Source organism: Empidonax traillii, unplaced genomic scaffold (genome assembly GCF_003031625.1).
Source record: "Empidonax traillii isolate 1590-97213 ecotype Southwest subspecies unplaced genomic scaffold, ASM303162v1 scaffold1088:size398232, whole genome shotgun sequence".
Taxonomy (NCBI): domain Eukaryota; kingdom Metazoa; phylum Chordata; class Aves; order Passeriformes; family Tyrannidae; genus Empidonax; species Empidonax traillii.
Genome location: NW_020956281.1, coordinates 81,861 through 95,424, shown reverse-complemented (window position 1 = coordinate 95,424; position 13,564 = coordinate 81,861). Strand labels below are relative to the sequence as shown.

Sequence of the window (13,564 nt, the reverse complement as noted above, 5' to 3'; positions counted from 1 at the left end):
CTGTAGCAGCAGCAATTTGACCGTGACTTCACATCTAAAACCAGAGTCTATATAAGTAAAAGCATGTGTCACTACAGGTAACTAGCCTGTAATAACAGACTTCTGCATCCTGTGGACTGGGCACAGAGGGATGCATAACTACCCTGAACAGTCACTTTAGAAACCTGATGTTTATGATGTTAGAAATTTCCTTGCTCTGCCACAGCAAGAGTATTTTGTACATGCTTGCCCTTTGTCTCTAATGGAGATCTGTTACAAACACACTAAAATTGCCAACTGATCAGTTATAAAAGAATAACTAGCTTTAATTATGCCAGTTCTCCCCTTTATGTACCAGTAAGTGCATTTTAGAGGACTACTTTAAATGCTATTTTATGTTCACAACTTTTATCAAACATAAAATATGTCTGATAATTAAATATAGCTTTTAGTCAACTAAAGTTAGCTCAAATTTCAGGTGAATTGAAATATTTCAAAAGTTCTCACGTTAGAAGTGGAAAATTATCTGGGATTATTCTCCTGTGACAAAGGAGATATCCATAAGGAATTTTATCAAGTTGCTGAAGTGCTTTAGTTTAGGGTTTTCCTCCTTTTCATTTGTTTGATATAGCTTTTCCACACTGACATACTCAAAACTGTACTCTTGAGGCACAGAGCTTCAGAGACTTGCATTTATCTCAGATGAATTAATCTGGTTCTTTGATACTGGGACAATATAACTAGGATCTGCCCTTTGCTTATTAGAGGTAGCTATGTCAGAATTTATGCCTGACTTTAAAGCTCTCTAAGGTGAGGAATAGATCATGTACTAGTTTCCAGAGTATCCTGTCAGTTTACAGTGTTATGTCAAATACTGTATTAACACTATATGTCCCTAAGAATAAAACACTATCCAGAAGTTTATTAAGATGACTGATTTACCTTTTTATGTTTTCAATTTCTTTTAACATCTCTATTTGGTCGGTAAATGTCATTCTTTCAAATAGTTCAGATCAGGAAAAAGCAGTCTGTGTTATGTATGGTAAGCGTACTAGGAAATCACAGCGAAATACCTTATCAATCTCTTTATTCATAGGTTAAAATGTAATGCCATACAGTTCTTAACAATTACTTACTGAAAAAAAAGTTATCTGCATAAAACAGAAGCAAAACTGAAGGAGACTAATTAAAAAAGCCATCTTGCTTTGACTTCTGAAACAATTACATACAGAATAATATACATATTTACATTACAAGTATATTATATAAATATAATATATATGTAATCTTGTAACCACAATAAATATCAAGGTCTTTTTTAGGCACACAGCATAGAAAAAAATGCAGAATCTGCACAATCTTTAAGATTCTTGGAGTGACTCACTCTAACATTGTTTTCACACTGAAAAAGAAATATTTTACACAAAATATACAGCCACAGTTTATGCAGTCCCCAGTGAACGGGGAATCTTTGATCACCTTCCTGTAAGTCTACTCCTTGATTTTCTAATACTATTGCTCTATACAGCTATTATATAAGAAAATAGTTTGCAGGTTTGTTTTTTACTCAGCTAAAAGCCTAAGTAATTATCAGTGCTAACAAAGTAAGTACAGCATATATACAAGTGTTTATATAAACACAAGTTTGGTGAACTACTACTGAGTCCACCTTTAATACTGGGGAGTTAACCTGAAATTTCGTTGAAAAAAGGGATTTTCAATTATTTAACCTCAGAAATATTTCATCATTTGAGTGAGACCTGGGCTTCAGAGACAGAAAGCTTTAAATTTAGAAATCAATTTAAAAAATCAAATTCTTGGCTATGGTGGCAGAGTAGGCTGCCATTGGATTTCAGTGTGTTTCCTTCAGTGCAAATATAAGCCCAGAGACTCCAAAGGGAGTTTTCTCAATCTGTATGTACAGTCATGACATTTACAAGACTGTCACTATGGAGCACCTGAGATCACACTCTAATAAGTGAATCTGACCACTTCTCATAGGAGAGCCATGATCAGTGACAGAAGAAACAAAAAGCCATTTTTTTTCTGTAGTTACAAATCAGACTCCGGCATGTCAGGCATATCTGCCATCAGGTACCCAATCCCATAACGTCCATTCGGAGCAGTATCCAGAGTTGGTGAGCCAGTCTGTTTTCGATATATGTTTTTGCCAAAATTTGGAGACGGCACTTCACTTGGACTCTTCCCATGAATCAGACTTGTACTATCTCCCTCCAGATTAACAGGTTCCTTTATTATTCGACCTCTTTTGTAGGATACAGATGCTAAACTACCGGAACTGTCATCGATAAGGTTGCAACGGCGCACCATGAAGACTATTGGGACTGGCAGTAGGGCCAACACCATCAAAGATATACAGACAATCATTCCCCATGTTGGATAGCTGTGGAACTCCTCTGTAGCCTGAGAAACACAATAGAAAAACTATTAATACATCTTTACCAAAAAAAAAGAACAAACATGCAGTCCTCACCAAGGCCTGCAGTTTTCAAACACATACTCACCTTTTCGTCACCCTGCACCCACAACGTGGGCACCACTACACATCTCAAATTTGAACACTCATGGAGATGTAGGATTTCTATCTGTCTGCTGGTAAGACTAACTGTTGCACAGATTTTGAGAGCGCTCTAGAGGCACCCAAATCAAGATTTTCACATTAGGCTGCAACATTTCTCTGTAGTTGTTCACTGATCCTTTAAAGGATGCTCGGAACAGACAAGTGTGCAGGGTATCTCTTAACTATGCCTTGTTCTGTAAGTCCTTGTTCTGTAGGCTAACAACCAGTCTAGACAGGGATCATCTCAATTATTCCACTTTGTATGAACTTCATGTAAACTATAATGCATTTACTGGGACACTGACAATTCCTCACACCTCTACTGCATCCATGCATCACTGGCCAACAGGTTTCCTTTGCCTAATTTTGTATATGGAAAGGAATGGTACATTTGGTATTCAAGGTATTTCTCTTTCTAATTTTTCAGGGCAAGAAGCAAACGCAACAGGAACATTGTTCTGAGAATCACGAGAAACTAGTAGTTGTCAGGTATCTACCTATAATAAAGCAAATTTCTACATATTTTGCATGACAAGCCTGTAGAAACAGTTGAGGGCTGATGAGCCTGTAACTAGCAGAAACCTTAGGAGTTACCCTAAGTGAACCTCTTCTTAGAGCCAATGCATAGAATTGATTGCAGCTCACCCTGGTAAGTTTTTTTCAAATCCAATACTCTTATCAGAAAAAGTTCTTAATGCAGCTGTTACCTCTACTGCGATATGGGTTTCCAAAGGGAAAATTTACAATATGGCTAAATCTCTTAATGCCACGTAAAGAAACTGATGAGATATCTGAAATGATTTCTTCAGTGTTATCACCCAACTCTTTTCTGCAGTAAAAGAAGACTTCATGAATGTGAACAACATCTCCCAAACTTGAGAATTTCTTAATCATACATCAACAAAATAAAAGTCACCAAAAGCATGCAGATTTGTGTCAATCAGTTATATTTTAAAGCAGAACTACTCTAAAATTAAAAAATGGTTGGTTTTACATCAAAGTTACTTGAGGCAAAAAAGCACATCATTATTAATACCTATTCTGAATTTCCAAATCCATTTTTTTTGTCTGTTCATGGATTTCTGAAATACTTCAGACACTATCATTACAGTGATGACAGTATAACGTATATATATATATATATATATATACCACATATACACACATACATACTATATACATACCGTATCTTCAATCCAAGCATTGTAGCCAGGAGGACTTAATACCATTTGGACAATGCTAGCTACCAGCAAACATAACAATACAAATGGTGAAACATACTTCCACATGTAGTAATAATACTGGCTTGGAGAAAATCCAAGCATATCCTTCAGGTCCTCCATAAATCTGTGAAGGGATTAAAAGGTTATTGTTAGTGCAGACACTGAGATTTTGAGTACTGTAATTAATTGATACACATCACCTAACTTGAGGAACACACTGAAAAAAATGCATATATAGAAATGGCTGCAGTTTAAATTACTTGATGGGCTGAAAAACAGAGCTTGTATTACTAATTCTGAAGAACAGCTGAACAAAAGGAATTGCTGCATAGTGCAGTGACTTAGTAAATTGCTTACTGGACAGTGAAGATTCTTTTTTGTATCTTCTTGTACTGTCTACTGAGTTGTTTACTGAGGCATATGTCATTACTTTTGAGGACATATACAACTAGCACCTCTTACAGACTCTGCAAAATTAATTTTGAACTCACACATGTGCTGCAGTGTAAAAAACCAACTTTACGCATAAGCTATGGTTTGCATCATATAAGCTGCTTAAATAAAACTTTCGCAAGTTAGAAACTGCCTCCTTGTTCCTCAAAATTGTAAGTTATAAACTCCTATTTTTGTACTTGTGACAGAGTATTCCAGAGCCAGCAGAAACAGAGAATACTTTCAGAAATAACATTTTAGAAGTGTTCACAAGCAATGATTGTTTTAGCTCCCTTGTGGTCCTAGTCCCTTTTCAAAATACGCATCTAGAAAAGGTTCTTATAGCAATAAATATGTTTTCAAAGCAGTTACACATATGAAGTTTCTGTCATATAGACTCTCTAAACACTTTTTTTAACTGCACAGATTGGGCCATACTATTGTTTGTTTACATTGAAATTAAACACATCATTAAAAAGAAGCTGAATTTACAAAAGGGATTGTGCCCTTTACAGATAGCCCTCTTTCTGACATCTCCAGTTCTTCATCCAGCTGAACATAAATCTATTATCTTTAAAGTCTTTCATTGACTCCATCCTACTTATGCTCTTCTAAAAGCTATCATGCTTCTCTAGCACTGATTCCAGATTTTCCTTCTTGGCTACAGGGATTCACGTGTTGCCTCTTTTCTATCCTTTGGTTGTAATCCCTTTGGATGCTATGTTTTGTTTTTTTACTATCTGATCAAAGATAGTGTGTCTACAAAGACATATATATGGAAGAACCCTTAGTACTATCAGCCAACGACAACCTGAGGTTGTGGATTCTGACAGTTTTTGCAAAGAAGACTGCCAGGTTCCTTAAGCATATTCTGGAGAAATGTACATCAGAAGAAATATCAGCAATACTCCAGAGGGAATACTTGGCTGCCATTATGAATGAGAAATTTGACTGTTATCTTTAGACTGTATCCTGTCAGAACCCCTTCGAAAACATGGATCACTTGCACTCTGAGTCAGAAGCAAAGGATTACCATATTTTAGATATGCCTAAACATCAAATTCCTCACAGGTAAGATGCTGGCTTTTGGCATGCCTATCTCCATTCACACTGGAACATCCCTTGACTTGGACATTATCAACCTGATAACCAGGTCATTTGTTTCATCTTTTCTTTGCATGTGTGAAATCATATACATGGTGTTTTTATGTCTATGTGATCTATTACAGGATTATACACGTGGTCCAAGTGGAAATTCTGCTGTCTGAGTAAATAGATCAGGCACTATTTGTGTAAACCAGAAACAATGTCTGGGAACCATACAATTAAACTTTCTTATTACAGCTTTGTTTCACTATGACAAGGGACTGGCTGATTACTCCAATCAAACAAGTGAAAAGTCAAATGAAAAACTACCTAAGGTTTCTGCTATGTCACACTTTTTGCCTGTGCAAAGAAAGAAATCACAGATTTTTTCATTACTTTGACATGTTAGTATAGCATACTCTGTTTGACCTGTGGATGGTAAAAGTTATTTTTGACACAAATCCTTCTATACCTAAGTGGGGCACACATTGATCTTGCTTAGTGAACACATTCTACTGATTTTGGTCACAAAATGAAGGAAAAAAAAAGAGGGGCTTGATAGTCTTTTCTCTTCACCCATCACTGCCAGGTCAGCTGTTCTGCTTCCGAGGAAGTTTTGACCCTGTTCTTTGCTGTCATTTCCTCTATTTCCTCTCTCACAACTAATGAAAAGAACAATTAATTGCTACAATACCCCAAACTAAATCTACTTCATAAACTGAAACTTTCTTCTTGTTACTTCCATTAAGTTTGCTTTGTTTCCTTCTCAGTCTGTCTGGAATACTGCAGACCTGTTCAGAATACTCATTCCCATGTGCTGCTTAGACCATGGCTATCACTGCTTGAAATCTTTCACTTGATGACTTCTTTTGATACAAATTCCTCATACTTTCATATCCAGCCTCCTTTCTAACTCTCTAATTTTGCCTCTTTAACTTTATTCTCCTCTCTCTGGATCTCTCACAATCACTCTTTGGGTTTCAGTACACTGTCCTGATGTAATTCATCTTGCTCCAAACCTGTTCTTAACAAACAGACTAGATTCTTGACCAGTTTCTACTAACTTGTATTTCTGTGTACATCACAAATACTTCACATAATATAATTAAAATAGTAATAAATATTGTAATGAATACTGTTGATATGGACAGGGACATACATTTCCTTTACTTACTTGTCTATTCCATAAATTCGGATGACTGCAATATTCTCCAAAATGACCACAATTAGCAGTGGCAGAGTAGCTGAATAGTCATCAAACATTGTCACAAAATAATTTCCGGAGCGCTGCACAAAGATCAGGCCAATAAAAAATGCTACCAAGCAGCATAAGACTGGAATAAAGAGAAATGCATTATTTCATATAATAGAAGTTGATAACATTTTACTCTTTAGGGAGTCTCAATTTTAACAATATTAGAAATCCTACCTCTTCCTTATATAATGGAAAAGTTCTGAAATTAGAATTACTCAAATTGCCATAATACAGTAGTCCTGATTAAGCAGTAGACATTAATCAAGTGACTGTTTCTCACTAAATGTAATGTGAATGCAAGGGTAAAATGAACTGGTAAGCAAAGCATCTTCCATCGTGTTACTTGGTCACTACTTCACTTTTTGGAAATCAGAAGTGAAAAGAACTTAGAAGCAAAAACATGGAAAAAAGATAGTGAAAAAGTTTCAGACTATGATTCTAAAAAATATTGAGGCTGAACAGACCTCCCCTACAAGAATATTCATGGCATGAAGTTCAATTAGGATCTGTCTAAAAGTATTTCTGCATTAAGTAACAACATTTCTGCCCCTTCTTTTCTTTAGGAATAACATGAAATGTATTTCTTTAATGCCCGATCCTGCATAATGGATCTCAATATAACTTTCTTGTAATAAATTAGTCAATAGTATTATTACAAATAATATTATTACAAAATGCTTAAGTAGACATAAAGTAAGTCGAATTTCAATAAATTGTGAAATCCATTATAGACTGAGAATCAGTCAGGTTGATTATTCCAGTTAAGGGACCCTTTTTTCTCCCCACTGGGAACTTAGGCTAAGGATGATCTCCATCCCTGAGTGGCTGTGGGATATGCAAAATATTTCAGCCATTGTGTAAATGAGCACTTGACTGATCCAGTGCTGGGATAACTGGGCTAGTAGCCTGGAATTAGAGCGTAGGAAAGTCTCAAACACCTGGGATTACTTTCTATGGAAGGGGGCATTGACAAAGCGACTGGAAAAGGGACACAAGTTCTCAGCCTCCAGATATGATCCTATCAGGTATGAAGGAAAGACATTCCCTCATATAAGATGTTATATGTCACCCAGGCAAGTGGACCACCATGGAAAGATGCATTCAGTACCCGGGAGAATTAGCTCTGCTAGAGACCACTGTGGTATGCCACAATGGATATCACTAATGCATTTTTCTCAATCCCTGTGGAGGCAGAGAGCAGGCCTAATTCCAGGCTACTAGCCCCATTTGCTTCCATTTGAAGTCTGTTTCTCTAGAGAGTAACTATACTGATTTTTGCATAATAAAAATTTCATTATAAATAAAGATTTATAAATAAATAAAGATTTCATTTGGCTTATTTAGGAATCTCTCTATGAAGAAAAGAAAGTTTGTGTAACTCACCAGTAAGAATTTCTTTCCTGACTTTGAAGGTATCAACAATGGGTGTGATAATGCCTTCAATGGTTCCAAACATACTTCCAAGTCCCAAATTTACTAACATGAGGAAGAACATGACTGACCAGAAGGGAGAAGCAGGGAAGTGAGTCATTGCTTCTGTAAAGGCAATAAAAGCTAAACCAGTTCCTTGAACTGCCTGTCATTGAGAAAAAAATAAAACAAAACAAAACAAACTGTGTTATTGTTCCTGAACTTTTTTTTGTTTTGGGAGTGTGACAGTCTAACTTTGTAATCATACAGTGTCATTGGTTACCTCTTGAAGGCAGAGTGGTAAGTTGCTATCTAATACGCAGTTTTTCCACTTAATTAATACTATTTAATGAAACACTGGATTTGGCTGAGAATTTGTAAGTTGACTGACATGAACACAGTTCTTTCACAGAATTATAGAATACCAGGTTGGAAGATATCTCAAAGATCATTTGGTCCAATCTTTCTTGGCAAAAGCAGCCTGTCCAGCTGAACCGTATAAGTGTCCAATGCCGTGGAACCCACCAGTTCCCTGAAGAGATTAGCCCAATGGCTGATTGCTCTCATTATGAAAAATCTTCCTCCTCTGGATTCCAGTCAGAACTTATTTCGCTCTTTCACTGATGATTTTGCATGAGAGCTATTACAAAGGACAGCTACAAAATATGCTCTGTTTTCTTCAGGAAGTGTAAAAAGGACCTAATTTCTGTATCTTTGTTTCAAATTTAAATGGCAGAAATAGTGCAGAAACTTATAAAGTCTAAGTCACAGATTTTACATTTTATCTTCAGATCCTGGTGCAACTATATAAAGATGAGCATTTAAATATGCAAGTCCCTCTCTAAGGCTAGAAAACTATGATCTCTTTTACAGATCTGGCTTATTGTGATATTCCAGAACAGGATGCTAGTTAATAAACAATTACCTAATAATTAAAGAATCATTTTTTGCTTTCAGTATAGTAGTATTTATATCTTGTATCTTAACCTTATAAGACACTGCAGTCTGAGGTACTGAACAGGTTACAACTCTGTTTAGTCTTTGGAAAAATCCTCATGCTCAATTGTTCTAAAAAACAACTTTAAAAAACTTCTCACTTTGTGAGGAGAACAATATAATGCTCAAAAAAAAGTGAAGACTACATTAAGACATCAGATCCAAAAGTCCTCAAGTGAGCTGAAATGCAACCCTGGTTTTCATCTGGGTATTTACAGGTGCACGACTCACAGGTACACTGCACTGATACTCTCTGTAGGTACACTTCACAGTTCATTTCAAGCCTAAAAATATTCGTCTGTTCATAATCTCTGTATTCAAGACTTAACGCTCTCACCTTGTTAAGCTCATCTTCAATTTGACAAGATTTCAGACCAAGAGAATCAAACTCTTCTTCTTTAACTTTCTGTATAATGTCATAAACTAAATTGTAATCTTCTGCTGTAATGCTTGAGAAATTGATGTGATGTGGGATCATATCCCGGCTGAGATTGCCCATTTTCAAAAGTTTTAAAATCTTCTCTGAATTCCTGTAAAACACAATAAAACAGAGAGATCAAAATCAGTGTTCTGTGTTAATTCATAAATTAAATAAACCACAAAAATAATATAAAAAAAGAAATGGATATTCATACTGGATAACACATTTTTCATTTATGATATTGGCTTTGAAGCCCAGAACTGCAAACACCACCAAAGTTGCCAGCACAGAAGTGAAAAAATTGATGAAGGACACCAGTACAGCATCAAAATGGCAGTTGTTGTCTCTCTTGTTGTAGCTTGAAAAGGCAATGACTCCACCAAATCCAAGCCCTAAGGCAAAGAACACCTGAGTAGCAGCTTCTCTCCAGACCTTGGGCTCCAGCATTATTTCAAGCTGTTTGAAATTAGATATAATATATGTCAGCTATAATATACATTTCTATTATATGAAAGAAAAACAACAGAAATAAGAACAGGAATACAACCTACATCACAAAATGTTCATACTCTACTACAAATGCATTTTCATTATGATAAAATTAAAGCTGAATGAGACATCTAAATTTGAGCAAACTTATGGGTCAGAATTTCTATTGATTTTATATTATCTAAATGTCAGAGAAACACGCTATACATTATGTTCCCAACAAGGACACACTACTGGAGCTATGCGACTGAAATAGTAGCAAGTTACACTGAGAAACGAGAGAGAACTTTTTTTTACAGTTTTTACTGTCTTTGACTTACAGTATATATACTGACATTTGTTAGACTTAAGATGTATTTTGGGATGGTCAACCCTCTTATAAATTAAATGATTATGATGAAGGTTGCTTTGTTGTTACTTTTCAAACAAATAAAAAAAAAGTGAACGTAAGATCCACACACTTATATGGAATTCTATCACATGCAAATATGTAAAGCAAAATGAAATATATGAAATGAACACTGGCCACCACAAACTGTATAGTCCACAAGTCAGATCTCCCTTAAGTCAGATGCCTTGAATTTAACCCAGTGTTAAATGGGTCATGTATTTGAGGGTAAAAAAGCTTTTTATCAAAAAAATTGAACTGCACTGCTCATTCAAAAAAATATCTTTGTTACTCAGTTATAAAGTCATCATCTGTCTACCTCAAATTCTTCTAGATGCTGAATCATAACAAAAGAAATAAAGAATTAGATGTCAAACTTAAACATTTGATCTTCTCAAGTTGATTCAGGGTCTCTATTAATTCATATGATTTTTATTTTTAAAAAACCCTAAGTTTACTTAAAATAGTAAAACTAAAAAGCACTGACACAGATGACAGCATCATCAGACTGATTGTCCTACTCTGAGGAAAACTAAATCTGCTATTGTTGTAACATTTTGAAAAAAATTTTAGTTTCCCACGAAGATACAATATTTATTACAGACAGGAAGCAGCCTCTTTATTATTTACAAAGATAAAACACAATATGTTTGGGGAAAGAAAAGGTATTTATGGCTATAAACTTGTTCCTGACTTAAATTTTTATTATAGTTACAATGCACAAGTAGTTCAACCTGCCTGTATCACAGTCATGCCAGAGCTTATCCACCAGAGGGAGCTCGAAGAATATGTTGAATTCTACCTAATCTCCAAATGTTTGAAATAACAAAACACTTCTCACTTTCCTCAACGCAGCACTTGGTACCATCAAAAGTATTGCATTCTCAGATACTCATCACCTAGACTTTCAAAATAAGCTTGTAACTGATTTCCTATTAGATACTGCTTGTGAAACTTTGGGGGCTCTGCATTTCAGCTTCACTCCTATAGTTTAACTGCAGTAGTTGATTTAAGCGGGCTTTTCATATAACTTTCTTTAGAATTTCTGCTTCATTCGACAACCATGGCAAACAGACATTCTCCCCTTCTACATTAGCCCTGGGCTCTCACATATGGGCACCAATGTGTGCCAGTCCTCTGCCATGCTGGCACAAGTCTTGTGAGACTGCACTGCCATTGTCTGGTCAAAATGTGGTCATTTGCTCAGCTAATTGAGGCTGAAAAAGATGTTTCCTCTTCCCCTCTAACTTCTATCTACCTGAATAATTTTCAAGCCACATTGTTTAGCACAATTTTGTACAGTCTGTGTGCCCAAATAAACTGTTAGCACAATGAAGTAAATGGAACAACAGATGGGGCAAGTCTGAATTTCTTTAGGTAGTCTCATATGAACCTATAGTCCAAATAAGTGCCCAAGTACAGAAAACTATAATTAAAATACTTTTGAAGGTTTACATTCACATATAGTACATGTGACATGGAGGGTCTCCTGACTAAAATTTAAACCAGAATTTAAATTTTGGGATACAGAACTGGAAATGAGCAGAATAAATTAAAAAGAATTTTTCTTTTGAGATTATTTATCCGAACACTTGAAACAACTGTATAATTAAGTATAACTTAACTATAAAGTAAGCATCAGCTGCAACTTATTTTAAGTCTAATTCAGATGAAATAGGGAGCAGTGAAGAGGTGTTGGTATTCAAGGGAAGTTTTTTGTATTTATATTCCTTCAGTATCTAGTGGCACTTCTTCAGTCAAAGAAAGGATTAATACTGTGGATGAGAAATCAAACTCTATCTTCAAGACATCTGTATTCCACCTCTGCTCTAGACTTCCTCTCATTAGTAAGCATTACATTTCTCTGTTTCTCAGGTTTCCCAAACTTGCCTAAGCAGCCTGCAGAACCACGACTCTCTATAAAGTGGTGACAGCGAGTGAAGTGGAGCATGACTGCATCAAGGTGATAGCTAACAAAGGTCATTTTTATAGAATGACAGTTCTCTAGACTCAAAACACCTGGAATCAAAACAACTGACAAGATCCTGTCATCTGGCATTAGCCACTATGTGCATGGATTCTGATCATATTTTTCAGCTTTCATTTTTGAAACGTTAGTCCTGATCTTCTCAACTGTATTATGAAATGGACGTGTTGGAAAGTGCATTTCACAATGCAATATGAAGCCCAGCATTGTACCTGAGTATGGCTCTGACTACGCAAACATGCTGTTCCTGTAGTCTAGATACAGTTGCAAGCATTTGAGATGGGTGTGGGTAGAACTAAGATCTTCAAGCTAAACAATGGTTCATAATGTCCCTTATCACCTCTGCAGTTAGAAAATTTAAAGCTCTGTAAGGCATGCTCCTGGTAAAAATACTGGCAGTACAAAATGTATGCTTAGAACTGTTGCTATCTTGGCATGTCAACCACAAAAAACAGGATATGGAAAACTGAGTGGTGAGTACTTACACTGCTATTAAATACAGGTCTCCTGTACTTAGGGCTACTGTGCAAACAACATTATTTATTTACAAAAAGGAAAAAAAATGTTCTTTTTCAAAAGGGACAAGATAACTATGTAATGTCATGTGACAGCTCAAAGTAAGGCAGCACCATGACATCCCAGGACTAGGCATTCCAATACGAGAGAATGGCAAGATTGAAGATTCACTTCTTTTCCATATTTGGAGTTCTCTAAACATTCTGAATCTTGTAAATAGCACTTTTAGTTGCTTTGTAGAGGCATCTAACTTCAGAAACCCTCACCTTAGGGAGGTAACTTTACGTAGATGTTTGGAATACTTAAGGGCCTTTGGACTTTAGGGCTTGATATTGTGCCACCAAGGTAAACAACAATTTTGTAATTTAACCCAACAGAAACACAGCCAAATGTTCTATGAAGACAATAAGCTTAAATGAGAGCATTCATAAATGGTCAAATTGCCACTGAAACTTTAATACTCTGCAAGCAGAAATTAAGCACATACCTTAGGTGTGAACATGTGACGAATTCCATCCACTGACCCATTAAGGAGCAGTCCTCTGATCAGAAAGCATAAAAGTACCACATAAGGAAAAAGGGAACTAAAATACATGATCTGAAAAACAGTAAGAAGAAATTTAACATGACATTTAATGTAGACTTTATTTTCAATAGCTTCATTCACTATTCAGTATACTTTGGATACATGACTGAATTGATAATCATATGCTCCAAGAAATATGCAGAACACTTCCCATTCCCCTTGTCTCTGCAGAAGAAAGCAAAATCACATGACCATAATAGAAATTCTGTACTTTA

The 13,564-nt window shown here is 35.8% G+C and overlaps 1 protein-coding gene across 2 annotated transcripts in view; it reads right to left on the bottom strand.

Moving 5' to 3' along the window:
* Window positions 1–1,049: 1,049 nt before the first annotated feature.
* Window positions 1,050–13,564, bottom strand: part of SLC6A15 (solute carrier family 6 member 15) — a 36,053-nt gene continuing 23,538 nt past the window's right edge. For both annotated transcript variants that reach the window (XM_027904784.1, XM_027904785.1), the window contains exons 6-12: window positions 13,251–13,361; window positions 9,598–9,839; window positions 9,300–9,492; window positions 7,940–8,132; window positions 6,476–6,635; window positions 3,745–3,907; window positions 1,050–2,403 (exon numbers count right to left, since the gene is read on the bottom strand). In XM_027904784.1, the coding sequence (XP_027760585.1) occupies window positions 2,032–2,403; window positions 3,745–3,907; window positions 6,476–6,635; window positions 7,940–8,132; window positions 9,300–9,492; window positions 9,598–9,839; window positions 13,251–13,361 (1,434 nt within the window). In that variant the 3' untranslated portion in view covers window positions 1,050–2,031. The remainder of the gene's footprint in view (window positions 2,404–3,744; window positions 3,908–6,475; window positions 6,636–7,939; window positions 8,133–9,299; window positions 9,493–9,597; window positions 9,840–13,250; window positions 13,362–13,564) is intronic.